Raw genomic sequence first — 19,276 nt, forward strand, 5'->3', positions numbered from 1 at the left:
GGACTCTTGCGCATGAGAATCTGAACTCTTGCACCCTCAATAGCCGACTTGCACGGTAACCACATTGCTTAGTGAAGAGAAATTTATCCGGTAACTGCTGCATAATTTGCATTTGTGGAGATAAATGAGGTAAGGATTTTGTTCTTCCTTCCCCCTTGCCTCCACCCCTTCTCAACATGACCAAGAGGTTTAGAGGGAACCAGAGGAAGAACTTCACCCAGAGAGTGTTAGAAATCTGGAGCGGTGGTTTGTGTTAAGTGTTCTCACAACATTCAAGAAGTATCTAGACAAGCATTTCCAACGTAGAATATGGCTATATGCTGAGTGCTGGTAAATTAGTTTAGCAATGGGATGCTTGATGATCAGATTGTGGATTCTCAGTGGTGCGGATAGTGGAGTCATTGCCTTGTAGCACCAGAAACCCAGGATTGTACCATCTCTCAGACAGTTACCAATCTCATCATCTCTGGTGATCTCCCCTCCACGGTCTGCAACCTTATAGTTCCCAGCCCTGCACTGTCTGCTTCTGTCTCCTTCCCAAAATCCACAAACAGGACTGCACTGGCAGACCCATTGTTTCTCCTTGCTCCTGCCCTACAGAATGCCTCTCCAAATACCTTGATATCATCCTACCCTCCCTTGTCCAGTCCCACATGCCCTTCAATTCTTCAATAACTTAACGAGGGTGAAGAAGCGTCCTGAGCCGAAAGATCACATATCCATGTTCTCCAGAGATGCTGCCTGACCCGCTGAGTTCTTCTAGCACTATCTTTTTTTTTGTAAACCACCATCTGCTGATCCTCTGTATCGTTTGTTATCAGGAGAGGTTATTATTGGATAATTTTATTGCTGTATTTTATAATTTTATAAAGCCTTCCATTAGTATTCCCAAATGTACTTTCTTTTCACATTACCTGTCTGATAATTGCAAATTTAGAACTGCAATTTGATCCACAAATATTGTAACACTCGTGAAATAAAAAGTGCCCAGGTCCTATAACTATTTTGTAATTTCAGTAACTTGTTAACTTGCCAACCTAGAAAGCAAATATTTTCTTTGGATTCCAAAATTTGCATTAGTGGTGAATAGACAAGGTGATCTTGAAGCAGTGTCATAGTCATCCAGCATGGAATCAGGCCCTTCAGCCCAACTTGCCCACGCTGACCAAGATGCTCCTTCTGCACAAGCCCCACCTCCCTGCATTTGGTCCATATCCTTCTAAACCTTATTTAACAACCTTTTGACTGCTACAATTGATCGATGGAATTTGAATAAATAGACGAAGATGATTGAAGCAAACTACCTGATCAGTTGAATATGTGTGTGTGTTTCTCTAAAACTGATCGTCATAAAGTCATGGAGGTTTACTTCAATTTTCTCATTGTTTCCAGCGCCATCTGGCTCGAACTAGCGGCCGGTGGAAAGATTCGCCTCGGAGGAACATCGTAAGTGAACTGCAGGACGAACTGATGACAGTGCGTTTGAGAGGAGCCGAAACACAGGCTGAACTGAAGGAGGTTAAGCAACGAATGTTAGAACTTGAAACACAGGTATAAACGGTTGCTCTGGGTTTTTCCATACCTCAAAGCTTGTTTTGTAATATTAATATCATGTAAATTCATGTTATTTCCGGTTTATTAATTTTCATGGTTATACTGAGAGTGCAGTAGGTTAGTGAGCGACCCACTTGCTGACCTCTGATTGCTTTCTCTTCAGTTTTATGTGACTCTCCCTTGTTATTTATTTGTGTCCTTGTTGTTTAACTAACTCATAAAAGTTGCTGTCTGAGGAATTCTTGGCTTTGAACGAGAATTTAACACCGATAATAGCGGCAATGCATTTTGAAAGCACTAATGAGGCTCAGACATAAATTATGAATGGCAAAGCCCTACAGTGTATTGAGGATCTGAGGTGCATCATGCTGTGCTATAGGATAGGATAAAGGATGGGTGTGATAGTACTGGAGAGGGTACAAAAGAGAGCAACCAGGATGATGCCTGGGGTGGAATGTCTCAGTTATGAGACCAGAATGGTGAGGCCAGGTCTGTTTTCCTTGCAGCAGAGGAAGTTAAGGGACAATTCTAAGGTACATAAAATTATGATGGGTATAGATAAGATATATTGCAGGAATATTCCATTTGTTAGGAGGACATAAAACCTAGAACACCTAGATTTAGGGTAGGAAGTAAAGATGTAGAGGGGTATCTTTTTCCACCCAGAGAATGAGTTCTAGAGCACTGTCAAACTGGTGGTGGTAGAGTCACTGACAACATTTAAGAAGTGTCCAGAGGAACATTCAAAGCATAGAAGACTGTGGGCCAAGTGTTGGATGATGGGAAGCCCATTGCTCAGGCCCTCGGGGTGCAATTGCATCTCAGACTTTTCCAGACCACAGTTCATCATTGAAATAATATGCCAGTAAACTGTTTCTTGCATTAAGATGCAAGAAATTATTATCCAAAGTTTTGAAACGCATTTAGTTGCAAAGGGAGTTGTTCACTTAAATCACTTCAAGAAGTTTGCACATCGTGCGCTGTTCCTTCTCATGATCTGCAATGAACATTTCAAATAAATGACCTTCCAGCTGAACTGGGGCAAATTTGAGGTGAGCAGCTTTTAAATTGCAGAGAGGAGGGAATCAGAAAATGAAAGGGAGAGTCTGCAATAGGGCGGAAGTCAGGAGATGAATGGTGATGAAGGAAGGGTGCAAAGTGAAGGAGGCGATTGAACAAGGAAGGGAACAAAAGGTTAGTCTGGAGGAGGTGTTAATGAGTAAAATAATTATTTGAATTTACTGGAAGAAAACACTGAGTTACTGAAGTCTGAAATGGAAATGCTGATTGTATTAATTATCAACACCTGCAACGTGCCTTTGTCGGAAGGCTGCAGCACCCTGGAGTCGAATGTTGCCTATGAAGGCAAAACTAGAACCATTCAAAAACTCATGCCTTGTAAGATTGCCTTGTTAATGAGACTGAAGAGTCTCAACCCGAAATGGCTTTTACCGAATTCCTCTATTGCATTCAGTGAACCAGTCTGTTCCCAAATACAACAGATCTACTCTAGAGGGCACTGAATTCAAGCTGACATTCAAAAGGGGGATACGTTTGTTTTAGAGCCTGCTGAATTTTACAGCTACTGTCCAAAATATCGTTAACTGAAAAACGTCTTGACCCGAAAAGTTACCCATTTTCTTCAGAGATGCTGTCTGACCCGCTGAGTTGCTCCAACCTTTTTGTATCAATATCCTTTAAGTATTTCTCCCTTGTGTGGAAAAAACTATAGAGTATGTGGAAAATGAATGTAATCAACTGATATCCTTGTGGAGAGAAAGCATATAAATGCTTACAATGACAACATGTTAACAATATTTTTCTATATTCATAAGCATGTGAAATGGAAAATAGATTTAGGAAAATAAATTTGAAAGTTTGTTTCTTTTTTTTTCTAATTTGTCTTTTACCTGTTTTTAACCTTGGGAAATATCAGAACCAAATCAGCAGTAACCAGTTATGTCGAGCAGAGAAGGAATGCAATAGTCTACGTGAGAAGGTGCAATATCTCACAGCCCAGAATAAGGGACTACTCACTCAGTTAAATGAATCTAAACGGAAAATGGCTGAAATGGACTGCAAGGTACAGTATGTTAAGTATATGGTCTGCAGAGTGAATCAGATAATAACTGTAATTCTGCCAGAAAATATTTTGCCTGCAATTTATTTACCAAGTTCTGCATAAATTTGAGGAAGAAACTGGAGGAATTAACATTTTGAAATGGTTGATGAGAGAAATTGTGTTTAATTTTAGAAAGACGTGCTCTTAATTGTAACAGCTTTCTTTTTTTTAAAACAATGTACTGTATGTACTTTAGCTAAATTGGTATGAAGAATGCAATTATCTGTGTTCATTTACCACCTTGGTATAAACTGTGGCGGTATTCAATGTTGACAAATGATACAGCAACCGTCATAAAAGCCCCCTGCCACAAAGCAAGCTGGTTTGCCAGCATTCTTCATGGAAACCAGAGTTCCGCGGAAAACCCACGCAGGTCACGGGAAGAACAAATAGACAGCCCCCGTAGTCTGGGTCGAATCCGGGTCTCTGGCGCAGTAAGGCCGCAACTCTACAGCCGTGCCACCGGATTATCCAACCTGCCAACTGGCTTGCTAAAGATCAAGGAGTGGTATGCATTCTAGTTGCACCCCGAATCGGTCTGGTTGCACATAAGCTGGTTCAGTAAATATACATTAGAATGGCTGACCAGTCAATTCCCAAGATGGACCATGCAGTCAGGCTTCCTTTTCTTCAGCTGTATAGCTTCCAGCAAACTGCTGGTGCTGCTGTGGTCATGGTGCACAATGAAGGGGTCCAGAAGCAGCAAATAAGTGACAAGTAATGGAGGCAAGGACACCTCCCCATTCCCCTCACCACAAACGTCCTTGATGGGCTTCAGCAAATTATGATATCAATAGATCTTTCACTATTTGCAACACTTCCTGATTATCAAGGACATTTAGGAATAATAAAACTTTAAAGTAAATGCTATATATATATATTAAACATTATTTGAAATCTATTTAATCAACAAATTGAAGCGTTTAGTTTGAAGATACAGTTTAGTTTAAGGAAACAGACTCTTCGGGCCACCGAGTCCGCACCGGCCAGTGATCACCACACATTAACACTATCTTATACACATTGGGGACAATTTACAATTTTACCAAACCAATTAACCGACAAACCTCTGTATCTTTGGAGTGTGGGAGGAAATTGGAGCTCCCGAGGAAAACCACGCTGGTCATGGAGAGAACGTACAGACAGCACCTGCTGTAGGGGTCGAAGCTGGGTCTCTGACGCTGTAAGCCAGCAACTCTACCGCTGCGCCACGGAATTGTACAACCTGTCAACTGGCTTACTAACTGATAGAGGAGCTGTGTGCATTCTGGTTGCAAACTAGGGATGTCATTTGGAGATCCTGTCGGTCGAACTGGCTCAATATTTAAGTGAAAAGGCACAAACCACTTTTTGTCTCTTTTTAGCCGAGTGGACTGTTTTTCTGGCTGGTGTAAAACTGAAGGTCAGATATGAAGTGGCCTAATTCAAATTCTGATTAGTTTATTGTCATACACACCAGGGTGCAATGAAATTCCTTGTTCACATGAATCTCAGAGTAAATAATATACATATAATAATAATATATACACCTGTGACAAGTCCAAAACAGCAGACTGGTGCAAGATTACAGTGCAAAATCCGAATTGAAAATTGAATTACAATAACAGACTAACCAAATGAAATGGAGGTCAGTGTTAGTCTGTAGCAGCACCTCTGGGAATGGAGTGTGTAAGAGGCGTTTGGTTCAGGAGTTGGATAGCAGGGGGAAGAAGCTGTTCTTAAGACTGGTTGACAGGGCTTTCAAGCTCCTGTATCTTCTCCCAAAGGTTGAAGAGGAAAAAAAGGGAATAGCGAGGGTGGCAGGCATCCTTGACGAGAGTTCCAGCCTTCGTAAAGTAACATACTGTGAAGATAAAATGGATGGGAGGAATTAACAAAGAACATGATGGGCGGGGCTGAGTTCACCACTCTCTGCAGGTTCTGACGGTCAAAAGCAGAGCAGTTGCCAAGCGATGTGTTCAGAATACTTCCTATAGCGCACCTGTAGAAGTTCAAGGCAATCTTCATGGACATGCCAAATCTCAGACAGTGAAGAAAATACATATGCTGATGCACTTTCTTGTTCGCCACAGTCATGTGAAGGGACCAGGTTAGGTTGCTGATACGGATGTGTTGAAACTTGAAGCTATTGACCATCTCTCCAGCAGCTCCGATGATGAGTGCACGGTGGTGTTAACCCCCTGACTTTCTTAGGTCAATAACCAACTCATTTTCATCGTGCTGATGCTGTAGGCCAGGTTATAGTCCTGACAAATGACACTAGTTTTTAACACCAGCTCCTTCCTGTACTTCGTCTCACTGTTTGCATGCCTTTGGTGTGTAACCTCCAGGACTCTTGTGTTCAGTCCAGGAACAGATGAGAATATATCCGCAGTTCCGGCTAGGTGTTGGTGTGATCCTGGCCATTATTTGAGTGTTGAGGAATTGTCTAGATGTCATCTGTGTTTAACTGAAAGACAAAGTATGCATTTTAATGTTCAGAATTCATTTCAGTCAAAATATAAGAATGTTTTAGATAGGATGAGAAAGCTAGCTAAAAATAGGAGGGGAGCAAAATTGGTAAGGAAAACTTAAAAGGAGTCTATGGTTTAAAATTATTTAATAATGTAGATGAGAAAACTGCAGATAGTCTGGCAGGGAATGTAAATGCAGTTCCTGAACCTTCAAATGAATGCTTCCAACCAGTCTTAAAGCTTGTTCGGGCACTGCATTGGCATTTAGCATTGTCCTTTCAAGATCCCGTTCTGACCAAATCATTGAGTTGTCCAGCACAGAAATAGGTCCTTTGGTTCAGCACGTCCAGGCCAACCTTTTTGTCCATCTACACTAATCCCAATTGCCCACATTCAGTCTTTCTTGCTCTATGCCTTGCACATTTATGTGTATCTAAATATTTTTTTAATCGTAGCAATTGAAATGATTCCACCATGTGAGCTTGTGTTTCCTTGATTATTCATATCCAAGTCAGTTTACAACTATTTATTTTTTGCAAACTGTTGGCTATAAATTCTATGCACATAGTTTAGATTTTGTTTTAAGTATGTTACAGTAACTATAAAACAATCTTAGAACCAGTGTGAATGTGTGGTCGATGGTCGGCATTGGTGGGCCGAAGGGCTCGTTTCCACGTTGTATCACTAAACTAAACTTTTCGTTAAAATGATATCCAGAAGTCGATACTAATTCCAAAAGGCAGAACAGATTACCATATCAATTGCAAAATGCAAGGCTTCTCCTTTTGAGTTTGATCGGGTTGTTGCACTTTAGTCACTTGTGTACATTAGCCTTCATGTCTTGCCCAATCCTCTTGAGAGTATCTTCAGTTTGCAAGAGCTGCAGTTTAACATTGTTCCGGTGTATCCAGCTGTAGTCAAAACCAGTATCTACACTCTCAACTGGTATCCCCTTCAAGGAGATTAAATTATGCAGCTGCAAATTTATGTATGTGGAAAAGCTTAATACATGAATTTTACTGCCTAAAATGTCTTTTGGTGGTTATAAAACCACAATCTCAGAAATTGCAGTCGTTTAGATGTTTATAAGATTGTAATAACTGCAAGCCTCCCTGATTTCCTGAGGTTTAAATACATTACTTGCTCCCCATAATCACTTAGATGAACCATTGAAAATTCTTGAGCTGATCTAGTAAAATAAATAACATCATAAATGCAATAATAGCAAGTTATTTCCATATGGTTGTTTCTGAAAAAGAAATACTGCTCTGAGGATAATTAAATTAAATGTAAGGTAACATTCTCCTTGCAGGTGGTTTCACGAATGGGTTATTTCACAGCGACAGCTTTAAAATGTATTGTGTCAACATTTATTTTGTGTCATTATTTAATTATTTTGAATATATTCATTAACTACAGATTAAGTTAGCTCTTTAAAAAAAAAAAAAAAAAAAAAAAAAAAAAAGGATTTCAATACAATACCCAAGATTGTAAATGCCCCATAATATTTCTGAAAGCACCTATTAAGTTGAAATCAGAAACTGCAGGTTACCAGAGCTTTGATTTTGATTTGAACTCAGATTTTAATTATTTTCTTGATTGTTTTACAATATCAGTCCAAGGAAGGTTTATGGAAAATTGTCAAACATCTTATTCAGATTGTGCATGTATGTGCTTATATATGAAGAAACATGATATATAGGTTTTTTTCCTGCCTGGTTTACTTTTTAGTTGGGAAATTATCACTGCATTTATTCTCAGCAAGTTAATTCAAACAGTGAAATGCTATTTCCTTATGCTTGCAAAATATTAAAATTTTGATAATTTCATGTGACAGAAACTCTATTTGTGTGCTCGAGTATGTTATTTATCTTTTAAGTGATAAATTTCTATTTTATTTTAGAATAAAGAAGACGTGATGGCAGTAAGACTTCGGGAAGCGGAAAGTATTGCAGCTGTGGCAGAACATCAACAGAAAATTGCTGAATTAAAAATGCAGGTACCTAAAACTTTTTTTTTCTTTTCCCCCTTGGTTGCCTGTCTGCATTTTACTTGTTCGGAAGTGTTCAGTTATAGTTTCATGAATTCTGGAGATTTGCACCTAGTTTAACATCGATAGTCTTGACAAGGAAATCACTTGCTGATGTTGAAGTTTTCTTTAGTTGATAGTCATTATGTGTCTGCAGTTGCTGAAACTAAATCAATTGACTAAATAAAATCAACGTATTATATCAGAGTATCCTGTTGGTCCTGTATGCACACAATAATATCAGGTGGTTTTACTGAACCAGTAGAGGCAATGTGCTTGTGATTTCCTGTTTCAATAATTGTTTCACGTTTAGGGGGATTGCATTTTGTCAAATGTAGAGAAGCACTATATATTTTTTTTAAAACCCAACATGAAAAATGGTGAAAAGGCCATTGTACCAAAACAATAACACTCCAGATGTTTGTTTAATAGAGGGGAACAAATTAATATCATAGCAGTATTGCTCAATGAGAACTCATTCTTGATTTTTTTTGATTTTTAAAAAAATCAGTTGAGTGTTATCACTTTTTATTGCTTATTCTTTTTTGCCTATGCAGATTGACATGATAACATTGGTTTTAGAAAATCTTTCCAGATGTTACAACAGGTGTGTTAGCATTCTGTTTAAATTCAGACGTTTTTATGGGTGGAAGGCGGAGCCAAATTTGATGAATACGTTTTTTAGCTTAACAAGAATGTAGTTTATGGTTTCATTTTTATTGAATTAAAAGCCTGATGATTGAAGTAATTTGCTACAGGTGCACAACCTTTTATCCGAAGATCCAAATAACGAAAACCTCCGAATAGCGGCCATTTTTTCGGTCCTTGAAGAAAGGTCCTTGAAAACATTCACCGAGGGCGGCCCGCAGAGGTGACAGCGGAACCTCCGGTCGGTCCTCGAAGAAAGGGGAACTAAATCCCCATTCATAAAAGAGAAGATGAGGGTATATTGCGCGGGAGGGTTAATAATTGACAATATGCTGCTGCCTGCCCGCTGAATTAAAAAGTTCCCACGGTAGACTCACGATATACAGTGTTTCGTGAGTCTTGCGTGGGAACTTTTTAACTCAGCGGGGCAGGCAGCAGCAGATTGTCGCTCGCTTCAGTATCACCCCACCTACACCCCTCTGCTTCCCGGCCATGTGTGTGACCCCTTCCCTCCCCTCTCCAGCTCCCCGCCCATTGCACCGGCGCGGGGGCTTTGCACTGTCTTCACGTCGGCGATTGCAGCAGGACCGTGTCAGGACCAATTGGACACCGACCACCAGGCCCACCGCAAGCACGGAGATCCCAGAGACCCACAGCCAACAGCAGCCCAGCCCAGCCCCACTCCAACTACAGAGGAACCTGGGTTGCGGATGACGGGGCGTCGTAGGGGCCCATCGGGGAGCGGCCACTCAAAGCCACGCCGGGAGATGTAGGGCCCTGCCCCGGTCTTGATGTTGGAGCCCCCGGCGGGCGCTAGCAAGTCCGCGGCAATTTACAGCCGCGCCGGGTGTTGTAAGGCCCCCCTCCAGGTCACTCTCAACCTCTATGATCTTTGCTCTCAACCCCGTAATTCGGGCGGGAGAAGTCGCCGCTGCTGGTGCCCCACAAAGCAGTCTCCCACCGGAGACCCGCGAGCTCCCGGTGTCACCATCCACCGGAGTCGGGTCGCAGCAGCTCGCCCCCGCAACTCTCCACGCTCCGAAGCTGGCTAGCTCCACGGAGGTAGGTCCGTAGGTCCACAGCTCCCACCGCCGCCCACCGACCCCCAGGCCCACTGCAAGCACGGAGATCCCAGAGACCCACAGCCAGCAGCAACTCCAGCCCAGCCCCGCTCCAACTCCAGAGGAACACGTAGGGGCAGAAGCTGATGGTGTGCAAGGTACGTCTTGTTCTTGGGGTGGCGGATGAGGGGGCGCAGCTCGGGCTGTGGGCGAACTGCCACTTGTCGCTGTAGCGGCCAAAGATCATAGAGGAGCTCCTCTATGATCTTTGGTAGCGGCCCATCGGGGAGCGGATTCCTCTGGAGTTGGAGGGGGAGGGGGGTATTGTGCTGTTTGATCGCCCCCTGCTATCCCAGGGACAGGGAGACACAGCGGCTTTTTAGACTGGTGGGCAATCACTTCCAAAGTTCTGCCCACACAGTCAGTACACTTCTCCTACACTGTATTTCACACAAACATTTATTCTGCAAGAAAAAACGACATTGAAGACTCAAACTCGCGATCGAATAACTGCCAGGATCAAGGCGCAAACTCGCGACCTTGAGGATATGAGCCGAGCACTCTACCACTGAGCCAGCCATTAAAATCTACGCTAAAAAATTTCCATTCCGAAGACCGACAAATTCTGAATTACGAAAAGTGTCTGGTCCCAAGGCTTTCGGATAAAAGGTTGTGCACCTGTATTAACATCTCACTTAGTTAACCGCACTCAACCTAGCAATATTCTGTTTGCATATCAAATGCCCTGCATTATTCCACTTGTGCAAAACCTGCAGAAAATTATGTTTATTGATTGGCCTTTATCCTCCCCAGAAACGTTTCTATCATTCGTTCCTCAACCAGTCATAAATGACACGAGCTGTTAGTCTTGCAAAAGAAATGGAATGGGTTCCAATTAGTCTAGTGTGAATATGTGTGTGTGTGTGTGTATATACACGTGTGTGTGCTGACACATGACTAATTGGGACCCGTTAGGGCTGGTCCCCCAACGCAATGTTCCACCTTTCCACCAATTCCAATATTGGTGGCCAGTGGGGGGGGGGGGGGGGGGGGGGTTCTGGAGGGCTAATATGGGTGTTGTGGGCCGGTGACTGGTTTCCAGAGAGCTAGTATGGGCATTGTGGGCCGAATGGATTTTTGGGCTGGCGGCTCAGTCACTCAGGCCTGGTAGGCTGGCAGCTCAGCCACTCGGGCCTGGTGGGCTGGCAACTCAGTCACTCAGGCCTGGTGGGCTGGCAGCTCAGTCACTCAGGCCTAGTGGGCTGACAGCTCAGTCACTCAGGCCTGGTGGGCTGGCAGATCAGTCACTCAGGGCTGGTGGGCTGGCAGTTCACTCACGGCTATTCCTTGAAATAACATTTCAAGCCGAGTGCAGGCCACCAAATTCTATTTCATAGCATTTCAAGCAGAGTTCAGGCCACCAAATTGCCAAACAACTCATTGCATTGTCATTAAGGGCTAACAAATCACTTATTGCAAGTACATTGCAGACTCACAGTTCAGTGGATTCACAGCTTAGAATCACAGTTGTGGACTCTCCCTCGCGATCTTCAAGAGTGACTGACTCGCGTCCAGGCATCTGGGGTTTTATAGTCCTATTACTATATGTTAATGCAGGTTGGGAATGTGTGGAAAGCAAATTGGTTATTTTGTTTTGGATTTGTTTATGGCTATGTCTATTCCGGAAAAACAGTATCACATTTAGTCTTGTGTAATGATTCTCATGATGGAGAGGTCACTTGGAATTATAATGTAATTAAGAAGGGGTCCATGTCGCACATCGTTCTGGCTAGCTCTCAATAAGTTTGCTTCATTCCCCTGCTCTCTCCTACAGTCCTGCATATTTTCTGTTCATATATTTATTCCCTTTAGAAGGTTTCAACAGCATTTCATATCCAACGCTTTTAAAATTGAGATCATTTCAAGTTCGTAACTAAAATAACTTTGCATCGTGTTGCCTTTGGATCTGTAATCAAACAGATAACCGTACCTTCTGGTTATCTGTTTTAATTGGCAGTTTATTTGGCTGCCCTTAGTATGTAGACCAGTGGTAGAATCTGGTGTTTGTTGAGGGGAATGGGAAAGAGGGAAGAATAAAATATGATTGGTGTACATGGGTGGTCAGTGCAGGTTCAGCAGGCCAAAGACGTGGTTTCTGTGCTCCGACTCGTTGACTACTCCAATAGCTGTATTCAGTTGTTTAATCTGGTTGTCACTATTCCTACAAAAGAGAATACAGATAATCGATGGGAGGTTAGGGTTATTTCTCTCAAAACAAAGTAGACTGGGAGGGACTTAATTAAGGTTTGTAAAATTATTAGAAGATTGTCTGTGTGAATAGGAAGAACATATTTCTCCAGGGTCCATAGATTTATGTTGATTGGTAGAATGGTAGAGGAGAAAAAAAATCCCCCAAAGGTGGTGCAGCCAAGAACTTGCTGCTAGAAGGGCAGCAGAGACGGGAACCCTCACTGTATTTAAAAAGCACCGTGATGAGCACTCAGAGACATGGAGGCTACAGATGAAGAGCTAGTAACTAGTCTCTTTTGAAAGACCAATCTGAAGAACGGTCTCGACCCGAAATGTCACCCATTCTTTCTCTCCAGAGATGCTGCCTGTCCCGCTACTCCAGCTTTCTGTGTCTATCTTCTTTTGAAAGAGTATTGTTTTAAGAATTGTTAACAGTAAGCCAACTTTTTTAAATCAGAAGTTACAAATATTCAAAGACTGGTAATGGAACTTTTTATTACAACACATAGTTTATTTTAGAAAAGCATTGACATACAATGCACTTTTTTCAGACACCTAAAATAATCTGGATCTACCATGAAATTAGCGAAAGAAAAATGGGGGGGATTATAGTTTGTGCAAAACCAAAGTAATGTGTCAAAACTTGTTTGAAAGGTGGAATCGTTGTCTAAATATTATAACTACTGTTATAAAAGATTTAAGATGGAGGGGAAAGATTAAATAGGAAGCCGAGGGGCACTGTTTTCACAGTGGCTATATGGAACACACTGCCAAAGGAGTTAGTTGAGGCAAGTACTATCATGGCCTTTAAAAGAAATTTGGACAAGTACATGGATAGAAAAGGTTTAGAAGAATATGGGCAAAAGACAGGCAGGTGGGACTAGTGTCGATGGGACATCTTGGTCGGTATGGACAAGTTGAGCTGTAGGGCCAGTTTCCATGCTGTTCGACACAATGAATCTATGATTGTTAATTGGTGTTGGATCAAACAAAGCGTTACTGCGTAGATTGAAAGGATCGTTCTGATTTGTTTGCGGTGTTGCAAGTTCTGTTTCGGTAGGGGTAGAAAACCTGGTACAAACGTTGAAAAAAGGATAGTAATCCAACGCCATAAAAGAAGGAAATACAATAAAGCCAAATTGTGTGCATGCTGGAAATCTAACTAAAATAGAAAAAGCAGGAAACACGCAGGTGGGGCAGCGTCTGTGGTGAGCGAAACAAGATCAGTCTTTCAGGTTGCTAACCTTTCATCATAACTATTCACTGTAAATATGTTGTTTTTGTGCCGCGTTAGTAAAGCTTAAACATGAAAAGATGAAGGAAGTGTGCAGGAAACCGTGTTAGTGCACACCCAGATTTGTTTTTCCATATAACGCTTTTGGTGAGGATGACCAAATTCAAAAGTAGTGATATTGGCCCATCATTAACTTTTTAATCTGATTATGCACTTGTCTGCATTTGTTCCCCTCCGTGCGTTAAATATATTGGGTAGAAATGCACAGTTTGCACCTTAAGTCTGTGCACCCACACAAGTTCTTGAATGAGTTAAACTACAGAAATGATAGATTTAAATCAGTGTTGGTTTCCTTACCATTCAGGTCATTGATAAGTCATTCTTCAGAATTATGTCGTCATTTTCATATTCTGAAACCACAAATACCTTCTTTCTCGACTTTTTTGAAAAGTCAATGAATTTAATTTTGAGATATTAAAGAAAACATCACGTTACAACTGAATCTTTACAAAATGAATTGAAAATCAAAATATATTTCAGAGTGATTATATAATTATTTCCTGACATTAGTTTAAAAGAAAGCAGAAATTAAATTTTACCAGATGCTCTTTGCACATCGGGCAAGGAATGGGAAAGGAATGGAGGGTTGTGGTCTGAGTGCAGGTAGATGGGACTAGGGGAGAATAAGTGTTCGGCACGGACTAGAAGGGCCGAGATGGCCTGTTTCCGTGCTGTAATTGGTATATGGTTATATCGCAGAAAACACGATGTTGCACAAACTCACCAGTCAGTTAGTTGGAATGGATTTCTGCATTCCTGTGATGTTTGTTTGTTCTTGAGGGATTGTTGTTAATGTAACCCCAATCCTAAATTGGGGTTACATTATTTTCCCAACTATTTAGGATCTAATACTCAATCGTTGAATAGATGATGAAGGAGATTGTTTGCTGCAATCCCTACAACAGCACACAGGATCTCAACCTTGCTGAAAAGCTGCACTACACATAAGTGATCATCCCTCAGGATTAAAAACCGTTTGATGAGACCTATCTCATTTTTGTCTATAACCAACAAATTGATGGATCAAACCCTTTTCCTCTATCTTGGTCATATTATCAAAGCAGGTTTGCTATGGAAAAGATCTAGCTACCAGCCAGGGGACACTACTAATCCAATCCCTCAAAACAACTACGGAACACTATTTCCTGATTGGTCTGAGAACTAGTCACCTTTTCCATCTGTCAACCAACCGTTAATGTTCTCTTAAGTATTTTTGCAAAATTGTGGCAACGCAAGAATTGCATTTCACAAATGATATTGATAGTTTGGTGGCTTAGAGCATCATCATTGACCTAGGAGAAGGTAATAACATACATGTAGTGCTGGCTTCTTAAAAGCCTTCCTGCCCTGTCTGAAGACAACAGCAAGTGCTCTCCTCTCCGATCTCTGAGCAGTCTAGTGTTCTACCTCAGAATGATTTAGAATCACCCACATGCAGATGGTTCGATTCCAAGTTGACACTATAATGATTTTCTTGGGACTGCTTTATTCATCTGAGTAGTTGCCAACCCTGTGTGGCATCACATCTTGCTTGGTGCTCAAAGATCACTTGGCAAGATTCAATTCCTGATTTCTTTCTTGAATTGAGGGTGAAGGGGCCATTGTATCTGTTGTTTGAGAGACATGAAGAAAGTATAAGAATTGAATTACTTCAATTAGGGTGCGACAGAGAATAGGTGTGAAACCAAATGGAAGTGTTAAATTAAATTATAAGCACTTGTGTGGATAAGATAGACAATTAATAAGAAAAGGAAATGGAGGAAATAGAACTTGGGGGAAACCCCTAACTTGGTGGAAAAAATGAACTATCAGCAGCAACACAAGAATTAGGAAGGTGGGTTATTTTAGGAAAGATTTGCGTTTAAATTTAATTCGAAATACACGCTTTGATGGAAAAAAAAATAACTTTAGAAAAAAATTACTAGTTAGAATGGAAAAGTTTTACAAATCTTTCAGTTATTGTCAATGTTCCAGTGTTTACGAATTATGCATGGTATGGCTATTTAATGTCCTCGGAGGTCTTAACACACAGAAACAGGCTTTTGGCGCAACACATCCACGCCAGTCAAAATGCCCGACTGTGTTTGGCCCTTATCACTCTAAATCTGTCTAATCCATCCACCTGTCCAAATGTTTTTTAAATGTTGTTTTTCTACCTGCCTCCAACATTTCCTCTGGCAGCTCATTCCATTCACACATCACCTCCTGAGTGGAAAACATTGCACCATCGGTTCCTTTAAATATCTCGCCTCTCACTTTAAAGCTCTGCCCTTAAGTTCCCCATTCCCTAACGCTAAGAAAAAGCTTGTGCATTTACCCAACCAATGCCCCTCATGATATAATACATCTCTATAAGATCTCCTAGATCTATTATATCATGAGGGGCATTCGTTCCAAGAATGAAGTCCTAGCCTGCCCAACCTTTCCTTGTAACTCTGGCTCTTGAATTCTGACAACATCCTTGTAAATATTATTTGGACTCTTCCCAGCATAATGGCATCTTCCCTATAACAGGGTGACCAAAACTGATCACCATACTCCAAGATTGAACTTACCAGTATCTTGTGCAGCTGCAAACATAACATCTTTACTTCCATACCCAACCACCTGACTCATGAAGGCAAAGGTGCCAAAAGCTGCCTTCACCAGCTGTCCACCTATCGACCTATGGTGTTAATTTCAGGGACTATGTACTTTTACTCCTGATCCCTCTGCTTTACCACACTCCCTAGGGCCCTACTGTTCACTGTGGAAGTTCTATCCTGGTGTGACGTCCCAAAGTGCAACACCTCATACTTATCTGAATTGAGCTCCATTAGCCATTCTTCGGCCCATTTGGTCCAGCTGATCAAGGTCTTGATAGATGCCTCCGCTGTCTACAATACCACTTATTTTAGTGTAATCTGCAAATTTACTAACCATGCCTAGTACATTCTCATCCAAATAATTGATATAGATGACAAACAACAGTGGACCCAGCACTTGCCCCCGAGGCACACCATTTGTCTCAGGCCTCTCTAGTCTGAGAAACAATCTTCCACCATCAATCTGTTTCCAACTATCAAGCCAATTTTGTATCCAATTAGTGAGCTCTTCCTGAATCTAATGCAAACTAACTTTCCAGAGCCTTATCAAAGACCTTGCTGGTCCATATAGACTGTACGAATTTGAGGGCAGAGCCGTAGACAATGTGATCACCCACTTACAAAGCCATCCTGACAATCTCCAATCAACCAGTCTTGCATGTATGTCTTATACTTCGGCATCCTTTCCAGTAACATACCCATCTCAGATGTCAGGCTGAGATGGTTGTACATTCAGTAGACAGAACCCATAGTTTATGGACTGTATTTTTTAACGGAAATTTCCTCCCCGTACCCAGTACTGGATGTCTCTCATGCAACACAACTGTTAAGAGATGGTGATACTGCTGTAGAGCTGTGGAAACTAATCTACAGTTTCTTATGCCTGTGAAATATTGTCCTTTTGAAGGTGACCTTGAAAATTAAATTTATGTTCTTACCAAACTGCATGTTCAAGAACAACTATTAATCAAATTGTATCTTGAACAAAGTTTTATCATTGAATCCATGACGACTAAAAAATTAAGAGAAACCAATTCTGTTTTATAGTAAACTTCTAATATATAGCCTGCAATTTGGACAATTGTTTTTACAATATTGGTATGACCATCAGGCTCTGAAGCACAAATATTTGCATTGAAAATGGCCGTTGTGAATTTATTAAGACAAGTCTTTGAGCTATGCTATTCAGGTTTGTTGACCTATTTTTTGAACGGTTGTTAATCTCAGCATTTTACTCAGCAGAATATTTTGTTGACAAGAAATACTATTGTAGAGTTCTTTGGTTAAATCATGAAGTTAGTTTTTTTGCTATAATATTGCACCTAACTGTTTTTGATTAAATAATTGTTCCCCTATGTTACATGCAGTGATTTATTATTTATATATGCAAGTGTGGTATGTCAGGGGAGCAAATATATTATTTATTTCAATTGGGTAAAAGGAACATTTAGTCTGCAAGAAACAATAGAAAAACACTCAATCCACTGTTTCAGGAAAGATCTCATAATTTTTTTTAAAAGTCCTTTCAGAGGTGATGTGCATCACTCCAGTGCTACAATCTTAGTACCGTGCCACTAGAGCACGATAACGTAATGTAAAACTTGGCTAAGCAATACAACAAAAGATATGATGATATTGATGCCACTCATTCAGCTGTCGTTCAGAGTTCATTTCCCCCAGTGATTGAGCTGCAGTGCGTGCATGCTAAATGGATCAAGCTCTCTGCTGCAAAATTGGCTTAAAGACCAGGTTTAGTTTATATGACACGTGAACAATTGGTATATGAATTCTACAGGCTGAGCAGAAGCCAGTATCAAAACGAGAAACAAAGGCATGACTTTTCATGAAAGCGGCAGAGTGACACAGCAGGTACAATGCTGCCTCACAGCGCCAGAGACCAGATTTGATCCTGACCTCGGGTGCTGTCTCTGTGGAGTTTGCATGTTCTACCTGTGATCGCGTGGGTCGCTAATTGGTCTCTGTAAATTGTCCCTCGTGTGCAGGGAATGGATGCGAAAGTGGGAACTAGTGTGAACAGGTGATCGATAGTTAGCGTGGACTCGGTGGGCCAAATGTCTTCTTTCCATGCTGTATCTCTAAACTAAACTTTTCTTTGATTCTGTTACTTCAATTGTGAAATGTTTGGGGGAATTTTATTTTACTTAACTTTAAAATCACCAGGGTCCCTTCTATATCCCGTAGCTTCGCTCTCACTCCCCATCCCCCCCCCCCCCCCCCACTCGTAACAAGGACAGAGTCCCCCTTGTCCTCACCTTCCATCCTACCAGCCATCACATACAACAGATAATCCTCTGACATTTTTGCCACCTCCAACGGGATCCCATCACTGGCCACATCTTCCTATCTCCTCCCCTTTCGACTTTCCGCAGAGACCGCTCCCTCCGTAACTCCCTGGTCAATTCGTCCCTTCCCACCCAAACTACCCCCTCCCCTGGTACTTTCCCTTGCAACCGCAGGAAATGCTACACTTGTCGCTTTACCTCCCCCCTCGACTCCATCCAAGGACCCAAGCAGTCATTCCAGGTGAGGCAGAGGTTCACCTGCACCTCCGCAAACCTCATCTATTGCATCCGCTGCTCAAGGTGTCAACTGTTCTACATCGGTGAGACCAAGCGCAGGCTTGGCGATCGCTACGCCCAGCACCTCCGCACAGTTTGCATTAACCAACCTGATCTCCTGATGGCTCAGCACTTCAACTCCCCCTCCCATTCCATATCCGACCTTTCTGTCGTGAGCCTCCTCCATGAGTGAGTCCCACCACAAATTGAAAGAGCAGCACCTCGTATTTCGCTTGGGTAGCTTACACCCCAGCGGTATGAACATTGACTTCTCCAATTTCAGGTAGTCCTTGCTTTCTCCCTCCCCTTCCCAGCTCTTCCACAGCCCACTGTCTCCGCCTCTTCCTTTCTTCTTCCCGCCCCCACCCCCACCCCCACATCAGTCTGAAGAAGGGTCTCAACCCGAAATGTCACCTATCCCGCTTCATAGATGCTGCCTCACCCGCTGAGTTTCTCCAGCATTTTTGTCTACCTTTGATTTTTTCCAGCATCTGCAGTTCTTTCTTAAACTTAAAATCAATTCTGATAGGTTTTGAAGCAACAGGAAATCTCAATTAGAATTAAACCGTAAGACTATTTTTCAAGTTAAATGCATTAAATAACACTTGACATCAAACTAACCTTTTTCTGCATTAGCCTTATCTTGTTATATCTGTTGATTATTCATTACCAGCTTTGAAACTGGAAAAACCCGAAAATTT

The 19,276-nt window shown here is 41.7% G+C and overlaps 1 protein-coding gene across 10 annotated transcripts in view; it reads left to right on the plus strand.

The window, feature by feature from the left end:
- The window catches only part of evi5 (ecotropic viral integration site 5), a 178,679-nt gene that overhangs the window by 85,463 nt on the left and 73,940 nt on the right, over nt 1-19,276 (plus strand). For 9 of the 10 annotated variants that reach the window (XM_033028952.1, XM_033028950.1, XM_033028943.1 and 6 more), the window contains 3 exons: nt 1,393-1,551; nt 3,491-3,637; nt 8,033-8,128. In XM_033028952.1, the coding sequence (XP_032884843.1) occupies nt 1,393-1,551; nt 3,491-3,637; nt 8,033-8,128 (402 nt within the window). Of the gene's footprint in view, nt 1-1,392; nt 1,552-3,490; nt 3,638-8,032; nt 8,129-8,715; nt 8,888-19,276 lie in introns of those variants that run through there. The other variant, XM_033028951.1, reaches the window with a different exon arrangement.

The sequence above is a fragment of the Amblyraja radiata genome, chromosome 10 (genome assembly GCF_010909765.2).
Source record: "Amblyraja radiata isolate CabotCenter1 chromosome 10, sAmbRad1.1.pri, whole genome shotgun sequence".
In the NCBI taxonomy this organism is placed as follows: domain Eukaryota; kingdom Metazoa; phylum Chordata; class Chondrichthyes; order Rajiformes; family Rajidae; genus Amblyraja; species Amblyraja radiata.